A 17,894-nucleotide genomic window follows, 5' to 3' on the forward strand; every position below is an offset into this window, starting at 1 on the left:
TGTTGGGGTATAGCTGAATATTGTGAGAGTTTCAGGTGAACAGTGAAGGGACTCAGCCATACGTATAGATGTGTCCATTCTCCCCCAACTCCCTTCCCATCTAGGCTGCCACATAACATCGAGCAGAGTTCCTTGTGCTCTCCAGTAGTGTTTTGTTGATTATCCATTTTAAATATAGCAGTGTGTACATGACCTTCCCAAAGTCCTTAACTGTCCCCTCCCCCTGGCAACCATGAGTTCATTTTCTAAGTCTGTGAGTTTCTTACCGTTTTGTGAGTAAGTTCATTTGTATTATTTCTTTTTAGGTTCCATATATTAGGGATGTCATATGATATTTTTCTTCTCTGTCTGACTGACTTCACTCTGTATGACAGTCTCCAGGTCCATTCACATCTCTACAGATGACCCGACTTTGTTTATTTTTATGGCTGAGTGATATTCCATTGTGTGTGTGTGTATACGTATGCCGCATCGTCTATCCGTTCCTCTGGTGGTCATGTCTTAGCTTGCTTCCTTGTCCTGGCTGTTGTAAATGGTGCTGCAGTGAATACTGGGCTGCATGTGTCTTTTTGAGTTATGTTTTCCTCTGGATATGCCCAGGAATGGGATTGCTGGGTCATATGGTAGATCTGTTCTTAGTTTTTAGGGAACCTCCATACTGTTCTCTACAGTGGCTGTACCAGTTTACATTCCCAACAGCAGCACATCTTACTGTGCTTTTCATAGATGCGAAACCTGTTATGTCCTGTTTCCTGATATTGGTAATTTGTATCTTCTCTTGTTTTAATCTTTGTCAGTCTTACTAGAGGTTCCCTGCTCTTTGAAGGGGCTTACAGTTTTCTCCTCTACCAACGCAGTATTTTTTCCAGGGCTGAAGTGTGATTTTTGTGAGTCTTTGTGTGTGTGTTTTTTTTTTTTTCCAATTCAAAATCATAAGGCTTTTTTATTTCTATTCACTTTTATCTCCAGTATAATAACTTTTTTCCTCTTACTACCTCAGTTGCTTTCTTTTGATTTCTTACTTAAAATAGAGCAACTACTCCAGTAATCCCAAGTTTCTACTTTAGTAAACTAGAAACAGAAGAGCAAATTAAATCCAATGTTAGCAGAAGAAATAATATGAATTAGAGCAGAAACCATTGAAGTGAAAACAGGAAATCAATAGAGAAAATCAGTGACACCAAAGGCTTTTTTTTTTTTTTAAAGATCAGTAAAAATTGATAAACCCTTAGGCAGGCTAAGGAAAAGAAAAAAAGAGGATACAAATCACTAGTATAAGAAATGAAAAAGAGGGCAGATCCCTTAGACATTAAAAGGATAATAAAGCTCTGTGTTGACCTAGTGGGGTATAATGGCCAGGGGGTGGGGGCGAGGCTCAAGAGGGAGAATAAACGTATACTTACAGCTGATTCATCTTGTAGGCAGAAACTAACACAGCATGGTAAAGCAGTCATCCTCCAATTAAAACAAATTTTAAAAGTGGATAATAAAGTAGTAATAGTAATAAACAGCTTGTGCCCCTAAAAATTTTTAGCTCTATGCCTAAAAATTAGATAACCTAGTTAAATAGACCAATTCCTTGAAAGACACAGGTGCCAAAACTCACACAAGAAGAATAATGACAATACAAAATGGCTCACATCTATTAAAGAAATTGAATCTGTACTTAATATCATTCCAAAACAGAAAGTACACACCCAGATAGGCGCACTGGGTACATTCTACCAAACTCTCAAGGAAGAAATTATCCCGGTTATCTACAGTCTCTTCCAGTGGGTAGAAGCAGAGGAAAATCTTCTAGTTTATTCTGTGAGGCCAGCATTACATAATACCAAAACAAGACAGGCATCACAAGAAAACTACTGACTAATATCTATCATGAATACAGGTGTAGAAATCCTTAACAAAATATTAGCAAATGTGATCAACTAATGTATAAAAAGAATTCAATTCAATTCAGTCACTCAGTCGTTTCCCCCTCTCTGCGCGCCCATGAACTGCAGCGCGCCACGCCTCCCTGTCCATCACAAACTCCTGAAGTTTACCCAAACCCATGTCCATTGAGTCAGTGATGCCATCCAACCATCTCATCCTCTGTCGTCCCCTTCTCCTCCTGCCCCCAATCCCTCCCAGCATCAGGGTCTTTTCCAATGAGTCAGCGCTTCACATCAGGTGGCCAAAGTATTGGAGTTTCAGCTTCAGCATCAGTCCTTCCAATGAACACCCAGGACTGATCTCCTTTAGGATGGACTGGTTGGATCTCCTTGCAGTCCAAGGGACTCTCAAGAGTCTTCTCCAACACCATAGTTCAACACAATCAAGTAGGGTTTATTCCAGATATGCAAGGCTGCTACAATATAGCAGTTACTCTAAATGTTCTCTGAATTACCTATGTCAAATTTCAAAATATATCATCATGGTAGAATATTATTTTAAAAAACAGTGTCCTATTGACTCAGAAATCAGAGCTCCACCATCTGACTTCGGGGCAGCGTGGTTAAGGAGGCTAGTGGAAGAACTGAATCTGAGCCCCACTTCTCTTATGTACTTACTGGCTGTGACTTAGGCAGGTTTTCAGTTTCTAACCTTGCCTTTTAGGATTAATCTCACTTAAGAGAAATAATATATATGAAAGGGCTTTGTAAACTGAAAAGTGCTAAAATGTGAATTACTTTGAGTGAGAGAAAAGGCCTCTGACTAAACCAAAGTATAACAGGTGGGACATACAGCCCAGTACCCCTAATTTCTTTATTCTTTAGGGTCCACTGACTATAAAAATAAATGCAATTCTGTAAACTATAATGATGGTAGTATTGTTGAATGCCTGCTAAATTTCAGACTTTACACAATAAGGTTGGCTGTTTTTCCTGTTCACAGTAATGGAAAGCAAAATATTAGAACTGGTGCAGGGCTATTAAAAGCTAGGCAGGGACTTCTCTGGTGGTCCAGTGGATAAGACTGCACTTTATCACAGCGGGGCTGAGATTTGATCCCTGGTCAGGGGACTAGATCCCACATGCCACAACTAAGACCTGGTTCAGCCTAAATAAATAAAATATATATATATATGTTAAATAAAAAGCTCGTCAAAGCAACAATGGTAAGAAATAGTAGTAGACTGAGGGAGGAAGCCTGTATTAAAAGAATTGTAGAAACCTAACAGAAGCAGAAGATATTAAGAAGAGGTGGCAAGAATACACAGAAGAACTGTACAAAAAGATCTTCATGACCCAGATAATCACAATGGTGTGATCACTCACCTAGAGCCAGACATCCTGGAGTGTGAAGTCAAGTGGGAATTAGAAAGCATCGCTACGAACAAAGCTAGTGGATGTGATGGAATTCCAGTTGAGCTACTTCAAATCCTGAAAGATGATGCTGTGAAAGCAATATGCCAGCAAATTTGGAAAACTCAGCAGCGCCCATAGGACTGGAAAAGGTCAGTTTTTCTTCCAGTCCCAAAGAAAGGCAATGCCAAAGAATGCTGAAACTACCGCACAGTTGCACTCATCTCACACGCTAGTAAAGTAATGCTCAAAATTCTCCAAGCGAGGCTTCAACAGGACGTGAACCATGAACTTCCAGATGTTCAAGCTGGTTTTAGAAAAGGCAGAGGAACCAAAGATCAAATTGCCAATATCCGCTGGATCATCGAAAAAGCAAGAGAGTTCCAGAAAAACGTAGTCTGCTTTATTGACTACGCCAAAGCCTTTGACTATGTGGATCACAATAAACTATGGAAAATTATGAAGGAGATGGGAATACCAGACCACCGGACCTGCCTTTTGAGAAACCTGTATGCAGGCCAGGAAGCAACAGTTAGAACTGGACATGGAACAACAGACTAGTTCCAAATAGGAAAAGGAGTATGTCAAGGCTGTATATTGTCACCCTGCTTATTTAACTTATATGCAGAGTACATCATGAGAAATGCTGGGCTGGAAGAAGCACAAGCTGGAATCAAGCTTGCCGGGAGAAATATCAATAACCTCAGATATGCAGATGACACCACCCTTATGGCAGAAAGTGAGAGGAACTAAAAAGCCTCTTGGTGAAAGTGAAAGAGGAGAGTGAAAAAGTTGGCTTAAAGCTCAACATTCAGAAAACTAAGATCATGGTATCTGGTTCCATCACCTCATGGGAAATAGATGGGGAAACAGTGTCAGACTTTATTTTTGGGGGCTCCAAAATCACTGCAAATGGTGACAGCAGCCATGAAATTAAAAGACGCTTACTCCTTGGAAGGAAAGTTATGACCAACCTAGATAGCATATTAAAAAACAGAGACATTACTTTGCCAACAAAGGTCCATCTAGTCAAGGCTATGGTTTTTCCAGTGGTCATGTATGGATGTGAGAATTGACCTATAAGGAAAGCTGAGCACTGAAAAATTTATGCTTTTGAACTATGGTGTTGGAGAAGACTCTTGAGAGTCCCTTGGACTGCACGGAGATCCAACCAGTCCATCCTGAAGGAGATCAGTCCTGGGTGTTCATTGGAAGGACTGATGCTGAAGCTGAAACTCCAATACTTTGGCCACCTCATGCGAAGAGTTGACTCGTTGGAAAAGACCCTGATGCTGGGAGGGATTGGGGGCAGGAGGAGAAGGGGACAACAGAGGATGAGATGGCTGGATGGCATCACCGACTCGATGGGCATGAGTTTGAGTAAACTCTGGGAGTTGGTGATGGACAGGGAGGCCTGGCGTGCTGTGATTCATGGGGTCGCAAAGAGTCGGACACGACTGAGCGACTGAACTGAAGTCTTCTAGGGGACACTTAAAGCAGTGTTTAGCAAAATTTAAATGTGTATACCCTTTGATATAGTATTAACTTGTAGGAATTTATTCTGAAGGTATAATCTGACAAACATATCTGCATGGATATTTATTTTAGCTTCACTCATCATAGTTAAAAATTGGAAGTAACATAAGGATCCATGAGGAAGGGTTTTGATAAGACATCGTGGTCTGTACATCCTCAGAGTGGTGTTGTGCTAGAGAGCTGGTGAACCTCTGTGTCTGCTGATAAGGAGGACAGCGATCCATGGTGAACCCTCAGCAGTACTGTGACCCAGCCTAGTGCATTTGCATAGAATGTGTGTGGAGTGTCTGGGAGGGAGATACGGCAAAACAGCAGACAGTGATTTTGGGAGATGGGGTGATTACGGATTGTTTTTTTTAAGCTTTTGTCTCTTCTAAGTATTTATAGTTGTCTTGTATTTTTTTACTGTTATTTTTAAATTAGGGATGTGGATTTTCTTCTTTTTCCCCAGCTTTATTGAGATTTAGTTGTTATATAGCATTGTGTAGTATATACTTGATTGATAAGGCTGAATCTTGGTGGTTACCACACTGACAAGGGCTATTGCTGGGACTGAATACATTGAGAGTTCTTATGACACAATTATTTTCTAGGGAAGTGGAAAATCAACTTTAGCAAAGGCAATCTGTAAAGAAGCATTTGACATATTGGATGCCCATGTGGAAATAATTGACTGTAAAGCTTTACGAGGTATGAATATGGTAATATTCTACATAAATGTCTTTTTTGGTAGAAAGAAATGTTACTATTTAATGTTGCTAAGTAATAAATACGAATAGCTAATTTTTATTTAATTTTTCTGTTTGTCTTTGGTCATTGAAATTACTTAGAAATTTTAGATCTTTGGCATTCTAATGTTTTTAATAAAAATTTTAAAACTCCCCATATTTGCTGCAGGCTTTTTTTTTCCCAGCCAAAACTCTTTGTAGACAATACTCCTAAAAAATGCCAATTTGCACAACTCTGAGAAAATCAGTATTTAGAATATACTCTAATTGGGGTAGGTTACTTCTGAATTGCTTTGGGGACCTAGTAGGGTGACTGCTTCAGGGGAGGGAAAGTGGGTGGCTGTAGACGGCAGAGAGGAAATTTACAATCTGCCACACACAGCTGACTCTTGAACAGTGAGTGTCTTAGGGGTACCAACCCTCCCTGGCCAGGGAATGAACCTGCACCCTTTGCATTGGAAGGTGAAGTCTTAACCACTGGACTGCCAGGGAAGTCCCAAGAAATAGCCTTTGAAAACCCATTACTTCATATTCTATAAAGCTGGTTTTTAGAGACCTTGTCCTTCTCTTAGAGTCTTGCTTGCAGCCTCATGTGAAAATTTTAAGATTGAAGTAACAGGAACTCTTGACCTTTCTTATGAATTGGTATGTTCTCTATTCTTTGAAAATGAAAAGTTTATAATTCACCATGAAGATGGAAGTCAAATTAGTAATATAAATATAGCAATTCTAGGATCTTGAGGCAGCTACATTTGTGTTTGCTTTTATCTGGTTCTTGACCCCTTACTTTCATTTATATTTTCCCACATCCTGTTTTTATTTTGCTGTTTTGTTATAAATAGGGATCTGAAATTCTCCATGGAATGAACAAACACATATGTATAGAAATTATAGTAGCATAGTCTTTCAGTTTTATAAAATTCAGTACTTTACTGAGTCCTTTGAAGCTGTATTAATTAAACTGTGTTAATAACTAACAATTTTAGTGATTGGTATATTAACAAAATACTGTATGGATTAAATTTGCATAGTCAAATCAATATTGAGCTTTTCTAATGCTTTCAAGGGCAGCCTGAACTTTCTCAGCCTTCAAGTAACATTAAAACCACTTTGTATCTCCTGTGTTAAGGAAAAAGGCTTGAAAACATACAGAAGACCCTCGCGGCAGCTTTCTCGGAGGCGCTGTGGCGCCAGCCCTCTGTTGTTCTGTTGGACGACCTGGACCTCGTCGTTGGCCGCTCTGCCCTCCCGGAACACGAGCACGGTCCGGAGGCCGTTCAGAGCCAGCGGCTCGCCCACGGTAATGTAATGCACACGTCCTGCTGGCTGCAGGCCTTTTCCTTTATTAGTCAGCATTTTTAGTGTTAGCAGTAAATCTGTGCTCTTCAGAGAACAGAATATGTGCTATGTAATGTGTTGCTTTTGAGGCCTCTGGGAACGTTGTATAATTGTGTAGTTATCCTGTATTAGCAAGATCCATAGAGCAGTGTGAACATTCTCCAACCTCATCATTAGTCTTTGGGGCTGTATTCTCCTCTGCAGTGGGTTGCCATTCCCTTCTCCAGGGGATCTTCCCGACCCAGGGATTAAACCCAGGTCTCCCACGTTGCAGGCAGATTCCTTACCATCTAAGCCATCAGGGAAGTTCTCCCTTCTCCACTTATTAGAAATGGCTGAACTGTACAGCTTTACTCTTGTTTTGCTCATTTGACAAATACTTCTCTATTGCTCTTGCACAGTCTGTAGTCTCAGAGTCTTGGAGAGGAGATAAAAGTAAACAATGTTAGTACAGAAGACTCACAGTTACAGTGATAGCTGCCGTGTGTTGACTGCGAGGGGGTGCTTTGTATTCCCCATGCAGACACTCTCCTGGTTTTCCAGGTGAGTAAATGGAAACTCAAGGTCAGGTAATTTGACCAGGAAGACACAACTAGGAGGTGGGTAGGATGTGTTCTGCTGGAAGTGTGTCCAGGGCACAATAGGAGCACATATACTAAACTGGAGGTGGTTGGGTAAGAAGTTATCAAGGGAGGTTTCTGAGAGGAGTTCGTAACTGAGATGAGTTTTGATGGAGGAGTAGAAATTGGCACGGAGTGGCTTCAGCCTATTGAAGGCACAAAGGAAGTGTGATCCACCGGCAAAGGTGCAGAGGTCCAAGCAATTCCAGTGGAGCTCTGGGTTCTAGGAGAGGATGGGATCAGGAGTTGGAGGATTTGACAGCGTTCATCTGCATCAGGATTCTTAAGAGATGAATCCAGAATGCAACCATAATGGCTGGATCACCAAAATAGTGTTAATTTCACATTTGGAATCTCATAGTGTCTGAAAGACTTGCTAGTCTCGTGTTTAAGGGAATGCTGCAGATTTCTCAGTCAGGATCAGATGTACGTTATTAAGGCCTGTTTCAGTTCTTACCTCATACCAGTCAAACCTTTCTTGAGCTAGGTTGTCCAGAAAGCCATAGGTATATAAGCTGTATTTTGCTTGCTCAATAGAACACAATATGAAAGTTTATCATCCTTCTATAATACTTATTTCAGAGACTCCTTTTCATTTATCTATTAAGATCCAGAAGTTTACCTAGTAAGAACCAACCTCACTAGGCATGGTTCTGAGTACACAGCATTTACATTGCTTCCCTTGCCTCTGTTAGAGTAATTGGAACCTGGCCAGTACTAGGTCCTCAGTCTAGATGAACTGCAAAACGAGTGGAAGATTTAATTTTTGAAAGGTTAAGAGGGGCCATACCTTTCATACTCTACTTTAAAGCTCGACTTTAGGTTATTATTTTTTTTTTTTTTTAAGTTGAATTTGTTCTGATTTTCACTCAAAAAACCACTACAATATTGTAAAGTAATAAGGTTATTATTTTTAATTAGTGTGTGATTTTAAAATTTCACTTTTATATAATAAGCTTTTACACTGCGTTGCTCAATTCCAGCTTTGAACGATGTGGTGAAAGAATTTATTTCCATGGGAAGTCTGGTTGCGCTGATTGCGACAAGCCAGTCTCAACATTCTCTACATCCCTTACTTGTTTCTGCTCAAGGAGTTCACATATTCCAGTGCGTCCAGCATATTCAACCTCCTGACCAGGTAACTTACTACTTGTGAAGACTGTTGAAATGTGTCCCCTTTCATATAAATTATTTATCCATTTTATTAATGATGTATAACTTTAATTTAAATGTAATGCTTATGTTAGTGATCTTAAGAAGACTTAAAATCAACCTTCAGTGCATGTTTTACTTAGATACAAAATTTTCATCTGTAACCATCTGGAATATTACCAGGTACTTTCCAAGGAAATATCTTTTTTGAAAATAACATTTCTTCTGTTTTTCTTATTAAAGTTTTTTTTTACTCCATTTAAAAAGAAACAAAAAACCCTGAAAATTCTGAACTGCTTCATTCCACATCAGTAAAATCTGTAAATACACTATGGAAATTAGAATTCTTTTTAGATTTAGTGAGATACAGTTGACAAGAACAATTATATATATTTAAAGTGTACCACAGTGATTTGATATACATATACATTGTGGAATATTTACCACTGTCAAGTTACTTAATACATCCATTACCTCATATATTTACCTTTAAGAATTTCTCCTTTTAAAAATGTGACTAGCTAAAACATTTTTTTTTTTTTTGCCATCACTGATATTCTGTGCCCACTGTGATTCTGACACCCGTTTCCAGGATGTGGGGTTTCTTCCGCTCTCCACCAAGCGATCCTTGTAGACCAGCCGGGTGTCCCACATCAGCCTGACCCTGACACTACCCAGAGCGCATCAGATTGCCCGGGTTGAGGGCTCAGCCCCACGAGATGCCCTCCACGCCAGATGCCAGTGTTAACCCGTGCTCCTGGATGGCTTTCCGTCAGAGGTTCCCACGACCCCCTCTTTGGGTTCTGTTAATTTTCGATAGCAGGTCACAGAACTTGGAAAACTAGTTCACTCAGTGGATTACCAGTGTGTTACAAAGAATATGAACAGACACAGATCAGCAGTCAGGTGAGAAGGCACACAGGATGAGGTCGGGCGCAAAGGAGCTTCTGTCCTTGCGGAGTTTGGGACTTGGTCTGGTGGCAGGTGGAAGCGTCCGGGTCTGCAGCCTGAGAGCGTGCGCTCCTCGCCCAGTCGTGTCCGCCTCGTTGCGAGCCCATGGACGGCAGCCCGCCAGGCTCCTCTGTCTGCGGGATTCTCCAGGCGAGAATACTGGAGTGGCTTGCCAGTTCTTCTCCTGGGGGTCTTCCCAACTCAGGGCCCGAACCCAGGTCTCCTGCACCGCAGGTGGGTTCTTTACTGTCTGAGCCCGCAGGGAAGCCCTCCAGCCTGGGAGCTCTGCAGACCCTGTCCTTTTGGGGTTTTCTGGGAACTCTGTTACGTAGGCATTGTTAATTAAATCATTGGCCATTGGCACTGACTCAGCCTCCAGTCCCTCTCCCTCCTGGGAAATCAGGGCTTGGGACTGAAAGCTTCAGTTCTCTAGCCTAGGCAGGTTACTGTGGCACCCAACCCCCGTACGTAGGTGCTCCCAAAAGTCACCTGATTGACATAAACTCAGATGTGGCTGAAAGGGGTTTGTTAGGAATGTCAGTACATGTTTATCACTCTTATCATTTAGGACATTTTACGGGCTTTAGGAACTCTGTGCCAGAAGCATGACAAAGACCAAATGTACATAAGCACACACAACCCGTCATCTCCTTTGGGGGCTTACAGTCCTGATGGTTTTAGTGGCAGCGCACTCCAAGAATGTTCCAGACAGGCAGCCATATTTTAACTTTCGGTTTAAAATTCTTACCTAGCATCCATGCTAAGTACTCAGACCGTATGCTAATTAACTGTTGTTGTAGTTAGGGTGTCTGGGGTGGTCAGGTACACACTGCTGTATTCAAAACAGATAACCAACAAGGGCCGACTATGGCACAGGGAACCCTGCTCAGTGTTATGGGGCAGCCTGGGTGGGAAGGGAGTTTGAGGGAGAATGGACCCATGTGTATGTATGGCTGAGTCCCTTCACTGCTCACTTGAAACTGTTACAACATTGTCTTGTTAATCAGCTATACCCCAATACAAGGTAAAAAGTTTACTTAAAAAAAACCCATCACATTGTACACTTCAATATCTTATAATTTTATTTGTCAATTATATCTCAAAGCTGAAGGGAAAGAAAAGGATAAAAGTATACTTGTTATTAAGCATGACAGAACATAGTGATATTGACCACTGAATGTTTTTAGAATTATGTTTTATGGGAATAACAACAGCAAAATACTCTTAAAGGAGCCAAAATAAAAACCTTTTTACTGGAGAAAGAGCAGTCATTTATCAGTGTGATTCTTTTTACAGCTTTATCAAGGTATAAAAAAGTTGAAGACAACAAACTCAGTATTTAGAGTGTACAATTTGGGAGTTTCCCGATGGAATACTGGTTAGGATTCAGCTCTTTCACTGCTGTGGCCCAGGTTCAGTCACTGGTTGGGAAACTGAGATCCTGCAAGCCACATGTTGCAACCAAAAAATAAAAAATTACAGTATGCAATTTGATGAGTTTTAACCTATGTATATATCGTGAAACCATCACCACAGTTAAGGCAGCAAACGTTTCCCTCCCTCCCCAGCATTTCCTTGGTGGCCCTTTGCAGTCACCACCCCCCAGTCTATCTGCAGGCAAACACAGGCTGCTTTCTGTCCCTGCAGATTATGGCAACCGGGTCTTCCTCAAAATACATGTACAAAAGTTTGCACTCAAGTAGAATTATAAATTTGAATTTCGTGTTTTTTTCCTTAGGATCAAAGATGTGAAATTCTGCATACTATAATAAAAAATAAACTGAACTGTGACCTGAAGAGGTTCACCGGTCTTGATCTGCAGCGTATAGCTAAAGAAACAGAAGGGTTTGTGGCTAGAGATTTTACCATGCTTGTGGATCGAGCCATACATTCTCGTCTCTCTCATCAGAATGTGTACAGCAGGGAAGGTACGTTTTATTGCTTAAACCAAAATTTGGTTCCTTCCTTCCATTGTGGAGAAATGTAGTAAGGTAAGAATTAAATATAGTCCATGTTAGCATTCAGTTAAGCAGGTATTTGAGTAGAAAATGGGCATTTCCAGCTAAGTTGATGACATTTTTTTTAACCGAGTTAAGATTGGCTAAGTGAAATCAGATGGGGAAAGACAAATACCACATGATTCTATTCATGTGGAACATAAAAAACGAAATAAATGAACAGACCAAACATAAGTACGTAGGTATGAAGAAGAGAGTGGTGGTTACTAGAGGGGAGGGCAGGCTGGGTAAGTGAGTCAGCTGTATGAGAATCCATATGTAGATGTGACTACCAACAGAAGTTGTGTTTATGTTTAAACAGAATTAGTTTTGACAACATTGGACTTCCAAAAGGCTCTCCGAGGATTTATTCCTGTGTCTCTGCGAGATGTCAACCTACATAAACCGAGGGACCTGGGCTGGGATAGGATCGGTGGACTACACGAAGTGCGGCAGACACTAGTGGATACTATCCAGTTACCAGCGAAGGTACTTTAAAAAAAAAATTGAGTACTCCCTGCTTCCTGTAAAGCCCCTGAATCATTGGCTCTGGCTGTATGTGTTGGCTTGCCCAGTCTCAGTTTGACCCAACAGGAATTTATTGTTACCAAATAAAGGTCCAGTCCTATTTTGGGCACTTGAACAGATTTTTTTAAGTATTTGATATAGTCCTTGCCCATAAAGCTGGGGTGATATTTACAGTAAATAATTTATTTTTATTTTTGCCTGCACTGGGTCTTCATTGCTTTGTGGGGTTTTCTCTAGTGGTGAGCAGGGCCTGCTGCTCCTTGCAGCGTCTGAGCTCCTCATTGCAGTGGCGTCTCCCGTTGTGGAGCGCAGGCCCTGTAGGGCACGCGGGCTTCAGTAGATGTGGCACGTGGGCTTACTGCTCCAAGGCATGTAGAATCTTCCTGGACCAGGGATCGAACCCATGTCCTCTGCATTGGCTGGCAGAGGATTCTCATCCACTTGCCACCAGGGAAGTCCTGTAGTAAAAATACAGTTTGATGTCACTTTCAGAGTTCTTGGATTTTTCTTGAATAATCCACATTTCACTGAAGCATATGAACCATCAGCTAGGATTGAGCAGAAACAGAAATCAGCTAGAAGGTGGGAGAGTCAGTGAGGTCCACAGAACTCATGGATCAAGCCAGATTTGGTTGACAGTCTAGAAAGGCAGAGTTAGCAGGCAGCACTGACCAGGCTGACTGTTCTTTAGATCAGAAGTAGAATCTAGAAGGTGGTGTGTTTGGATGAGAAACCCGAGAGAAGGATCTTTGCGTGAGATCAGGGACCCGACCAAAGATAAAGAAGTGGGTCAGGCCCTCAGTTACAGGTAAGTCCTGGGAACTGGCTGGTGGGGACTGGGACGTACTGAGTGCCGCCCACGACCGGGGGTTAAAGCCTGTGTGGAAAGACATAAGCGTGGGACGTGGCCTGCAGGGTCATGACCCGAAGGCTGGGTCTGGGCATCAGCATCAGTGTCCAGGTATGTGAGGCCATCCGCATAAATGCTGACTTTGGGACCTCATTCAGATGAGAGTGGAGGTCAAGGTGAGGTTGGAATTTTGTCAACATGTGGGACTAAATAGACATACCCAACAGAGCCCAGTGCCCCAGTGGCTCAGGAGTGAAAAATCCACCTGCAGTGGTTGAATGCCTGGGTCAGGAAGATCCCCTGGAGAAGACTGGCAGCCCACTGCAGTGGTCTTGCCCGGAGGATCCCGTGGACAGAGGAGCCTGGCGGGCTGCAGTCCACCGGGCAGCACGGAGTTGAACACGGCTGAGCACAAGCCCGGGGGAGACCAGGTGTCTGCTGACAGAGCCAGACAGTTTTCTTGCTGTTCAAAAAGCTTTCTTGCTGAGAAGCTGGTGGTTTAGAGGGTAAAATAGAGCAGTCACACTACTTGTTCAGCATGGAATGTCCCGGGAGATTTTATTATTATCATTACACATGTTTCTTTATGATTTTCTTTCCTTGATTGGGTATATTTGAATAGATGTAGCAGTCACAGCTTGCCCCATGAGCCATACAAGTGGAGGGCAGTATACTTATTTTTATTTTCTTAATGTTTGGGGGGATAAAACAGGAAAAGTGGAAAGAAGTTCAGATCCATTTATCTGCATTTTATGTGGAATGTATTCCATGGTCCAGTGGGAAAAATCTGTGATAGTTCCTTTGAGTTCATTTATTACTTTAAGTAGGAATGTTTTTTCTGTCATTGCACTTACAGAGATGGCAGTTGTTACCGTCCAAGGACTTTTTTCTGTACACTGATCTTTGGCTGCTCAGTCATTTGTTTTAGAGTTGAGCTCTTTGTCATATTTTTGTATTTTTCAGTACCCGGAACTATTTGCCAACTTGCCCATACGACAGAGGACAGGAGTGCTGCTGTATGGTCCCCCTGGGACAGGGAAAACCTTACTAGCTGGAGTCATTGCTCGGGAAAGTGGAATGAACTTTATTAGTGTCAAGGTGTGTTTGGCATTTTTCTTTTTTCTTTTTTTTTAATTGAGGCAAAACTTACATAATTATTTTAAAGTGTACATTTCAGTGGTATTTAATGCATTCACAGTACTGTGTAGCCACCATCTCTCTAGTTGCAAAACCTTTTCATCACATTCTCCATCCCCCTCTCAATCCCCTGGCAATCACCAGTCTGCTTTCTGTCTCTCTGGATTTGCCTGTTCTAGATATTTCATAGAAAAGGAATCATACCGTGTGTCACCTTTTGTGTCTGACTTCTTTCACTTACCATGATGTTTTCAGGGTTCATCCAAGTTGTAACGTGCCTCAGTACTTCAGGACTGTTTATGGCTGGATGATATTCAGTCTTTTTTAAGTTGGTGTGGATATGCCATAGTTTGGTGAACATCTGGATTGTGCCCACTTCTTAGCTGTTATGAATAATGCCACTTTAAACATGTGTGTGTAAATTTTTGTGTGGACGTATGCTTTCAGTTCTCTGGAATACACATATGCCTCAGAGTATAATTATATATATAATCACTCATAAGGTAATTCTGCATGTAACTTTTTGAGGAACCACCAAACTTTTTTCATGGTGACTATACCGTTTTACATGTATAGCAGCGTGAGAGTGAGTATACCTATTTTTCCATATCCTCGCCAACCCCATTTGTTTCTTGATAGTGGGTTAGTCTCATATTTGGAAAACTATTAATAGTAGAAGCAGTGATCAGTCTGTTAAGCTGTGTGGGAAAATTAATAATGAGGCATCTCTCTTTTGTAGGGCTTATTATTATGTTTTTGCTTAAGGCAGCAATAGAATTATGTGTAAATATTCAGATAAAAGAGCAAACTTGAAGGGGGAAGAAGAGCTAGAAGACTAGAGCCTGGAGACCACTCTCAGGCAGAAGGTGCAGTTTTTCTGTTTCTGTTGTTTGTTGTCTGGATCTCCCCCTTGCTGCATCACACCAAGTTTAAGTTTTCTCAGATGCAGGGTGAGTGTGGTACAAAAAGGACTTGCTAGCAGATCACCAGGCAGTCACCAGGTGGCATTAGTGGTAAAGACTGCCTGCCAACGCGTGCGACTCAGGTTTGATCCCTGGGTCTGGAAGGTCCCTTGGAGTAGGAAATGGCACCCCACTCCAGTATTCTTCCCTGGAAAATTCCATGGGCAGTGGAACCTGGCAGGCTACAGTCCGTGGGGCTGCAGAGAGCCAGACCTCACTGGCACGCAGTGGATCATTTTGAGTAGTGCTTCTCACTCCACCACTGGTGTGTCATTATGGTCTGGGATGGGATGTCTTATTGGTACAGTGTCAGCGCCCCAGCCGTGTGTATTTGCCAAAGAGCAATTACATTTCAAGGCAAACTAATCATAAGCAAATTTTCCCCCACCGCCTGGAAGTAGGGTGTTTCTGTGAAACATTTCCGTAAACCAGAATGGTATAAAGCAAACTAACAGTCAGACACATCCTGCTAGTGGATGAAGAGAGTAAACTAGGTAAAGCCCCGCTGCTCCCAGATGCGGTTCCGGCTGTGACAGCGCAGTTCTGCGTGTAGAACGAGAAGGCTTGGGAGGAGGCCTGGCGGCGCCAGCCCCACTGCTGGGGCGTGTGCTGCCTCGGTGATGGCTCGCAGCAAAACAGACACAGTGCTGTTTTCACTTCTGCTCCATTTCATAAGTGTTTCATGAGGTGTTTCTTTGGATTTCTTGTTAGTGAAAACAGTTACTGAATAGGTCTTTCATGAATGCGAAGTAGTGTAAAGTGAACTTCAAAAAGAAAGGGAGGAAGAAAGAGGGAAACCTATATTGTAATCTTATTCAAAATTGATTCATAATCTGAAAGCCAGTTTAGTAATTTGCAGTTGTGTTACATCTACCCTCTTTATCACATCAGTTTTTGTGAGCTGGTTACCTGAGTATCCTGGCATTGATGGAGAGCAATGATCACATTCTTTCTTCTTCACTTGTCACTAGAATGTAGCTTTATTGTGTGTGTGTTTTTTTTTTTTAACATATTTTCAAGATTAACACTTGCAAATATTTTTGTATTTTGGGTTGTTCCATTAAGGGGAACATCTTATCTCTCCCCTTTAGTAAGTCTTTAGAGCACAGTTGGGATGAGTCTCGGTAGAGAGCTGAGGCTGTCGTTCAGGGTGGGTCCTAGGAGGTGTGCGTCAGAAGCAGGCCTTTCACTGACACCAATATGTTGCTTTAGTTATTTCTTATTTCATCCTTTATAGTTCTCTATGTTGAGAAAATACAATTAAATACTAGTATATTAAAAGATATCAAATGATGGCTGAATATTAGAAATTCTTTATTTTGGTCACGTATCCTGACCATATTTGGTCTTTTCATGGTACTGATTTGTCACTGGAGACCACGTTGGGCTTATTCAGTTTTTTTAAATATCCCAATTTAAGGAAAAACTGTCCTCATTATTGATTTTGTTATATGTACTAAAGCTTGTTTTGAAAGTTTTTTCAGTTGACTTTTAGGAAAAACAATTTATTCTTCAAATAACTTATCTATTGAACAAATAAATTGGTTTCAGTAATTGAAGATGCTGATTAAAGAAATTCATGTCTCATTACATGTATTTTGGAGTCTCCAAAGATTAGAGAAAGATGGAACATTTTCCGTTTTTAAACCATTCATTACTTTACTAAATTAATTATTTAACACTTACCATGTAGCAGGCACTGTTATTGGATTCTATAATAAAGCTGTCTTTTCTGAGCTTATATTCTGTTACTGGAGAGAGACAGTAAACAGACACTTTAATGTATAATACACTGTCAGGTGGTCGTGGATACTATGTAGGAAGACAGTCAAGGAAAGATGTAAAGTAACTCGAGTGGATTGTAGATGGTGTTGTCAGCAAGGCCTTTCTGGGGATGTGACATTTTGTCAGAGGTCTGAATGAAATGAAGCAAGAAGCCATGAGACTTAGGACAGACGTTCTAGGCAAAGGATACATCAGGTATAGAACATGTGGTATAGTATTTATTCTACTTAGGCTAAGTTTTTACATGCATTTTGGAGAAATCCATTTAATTAAATGTTTTCTATTGTTACATTTAGACTTAGCCATGGACAAAAATACTTTGTTTTTAGATAGTTTTGAATTCATTATAATTTAATTTTATTTTACCTAACAGGGACCAGAGTTACTCAGCAAATATATTGGAGCAAGTGAACAAGCTGTTCGGGATGTTTTTATTAGGTTAGTACCCTATGAATGTTTATTTAACTAACTCTGTGGTTATTTATCAGTCAATACTTGTTGATCTTGTTTTTTTTAAAAATCTGATTTTTGAAAGCTGTGATTTAATATAGGTTATTAATAAGCTGGAGAACAAAATTTCACTGTTTTACCAAATACTACTTAAGTATACAACATTTTTCATACTAAGCTGTAGAAATTATTTGGTTTTATATTTATAATAGAAATATTTCTGAAATGTTGAAAGTGAAATCATTATTGGTTATTCATAGATGCTCAAAGTATATGAAGCACATTATTACTAGTTTTATCTCTCTTATAAGATTCCATGTTAATTAAAATAGAGTACAATTATTACTGCATTTATTTAAAAATACATGTGAATACAGAAGCTTATGTTTAAGAGTGAAAATAATACTTAAATGTGATGGGATTACAGAAAGCTTATGAATGAAAAAGCCACTTTGTTCCTTTACTAAAATTTTATTATAAAATATGCAGTTAGAATATATATAACATATCTATATATTTTAAAGAATAATAAAATGAACTCTTATTTCTACCACCCAATTTAAGAAAAGACTA

General features: G+C 40.7%; 1 protein-coding gene across 1 annotated transcript in view; it reads left to right on the forward strand.

Moving 5' to 3' along the window:
• Nucleotides 1–17,894, forward strand: part of PEX1 (peroxisomal biogenesis factor 1) — a 70,541-nt gene that overhangs the window by 33,475 nt on the left and 19,172 nt on the right. Inside the window, exons 11-17 of the mRNA XM_070471768.1 lie at nucleotides 5,417–5,513; nucleotides 6,681–6,851; nucleotides 8,493–8,647; nucleotides 11,351–11,540; nucleotides 11,932–12,098; nucleotides 13,951–14,085; nucleotides 17,245–17,309. Of these exons, the coding sequence (XP_070327869.1) occupies nucleotides 5,417–5,513; nucleotides 6,681–6,851; nucleotides 8,493–8,647; nucleotides 11,351–11,540; nucleotides 11,932–12,098; nucleotides 13,951–14,085; nucleotides 17,245–17,309 (980 nt within the window). The remainder of the gene's footprint in view (nucleotides 1–5,416; nucleotides 5,514–6,680; nucleotides 6,852–8,492; nucleotides 8,648–11,350; nucleotides 11,541–11,931; nucleotides 12,099–13,950; nucleotides 14,086–17,244; nucleotides 17,310–17,894) is intronic.

Source organism: Odocoileus virginianus, chromosome 1 (assembly GCF_023699985.2).
Source record: "Odocoileus virginianus isolate 20LAN1187 ecotype Illinois chromosome 1, Ovbor_1.2, whole genome shotgun sequence".
Taxonomy (NCBI): domain Eukaryota; kingdom Metazoa; phylum Chordata; class Mammalia; order Artiodactyla; family Cervidae; genus Odocoileus; species Odocoileus virginianus.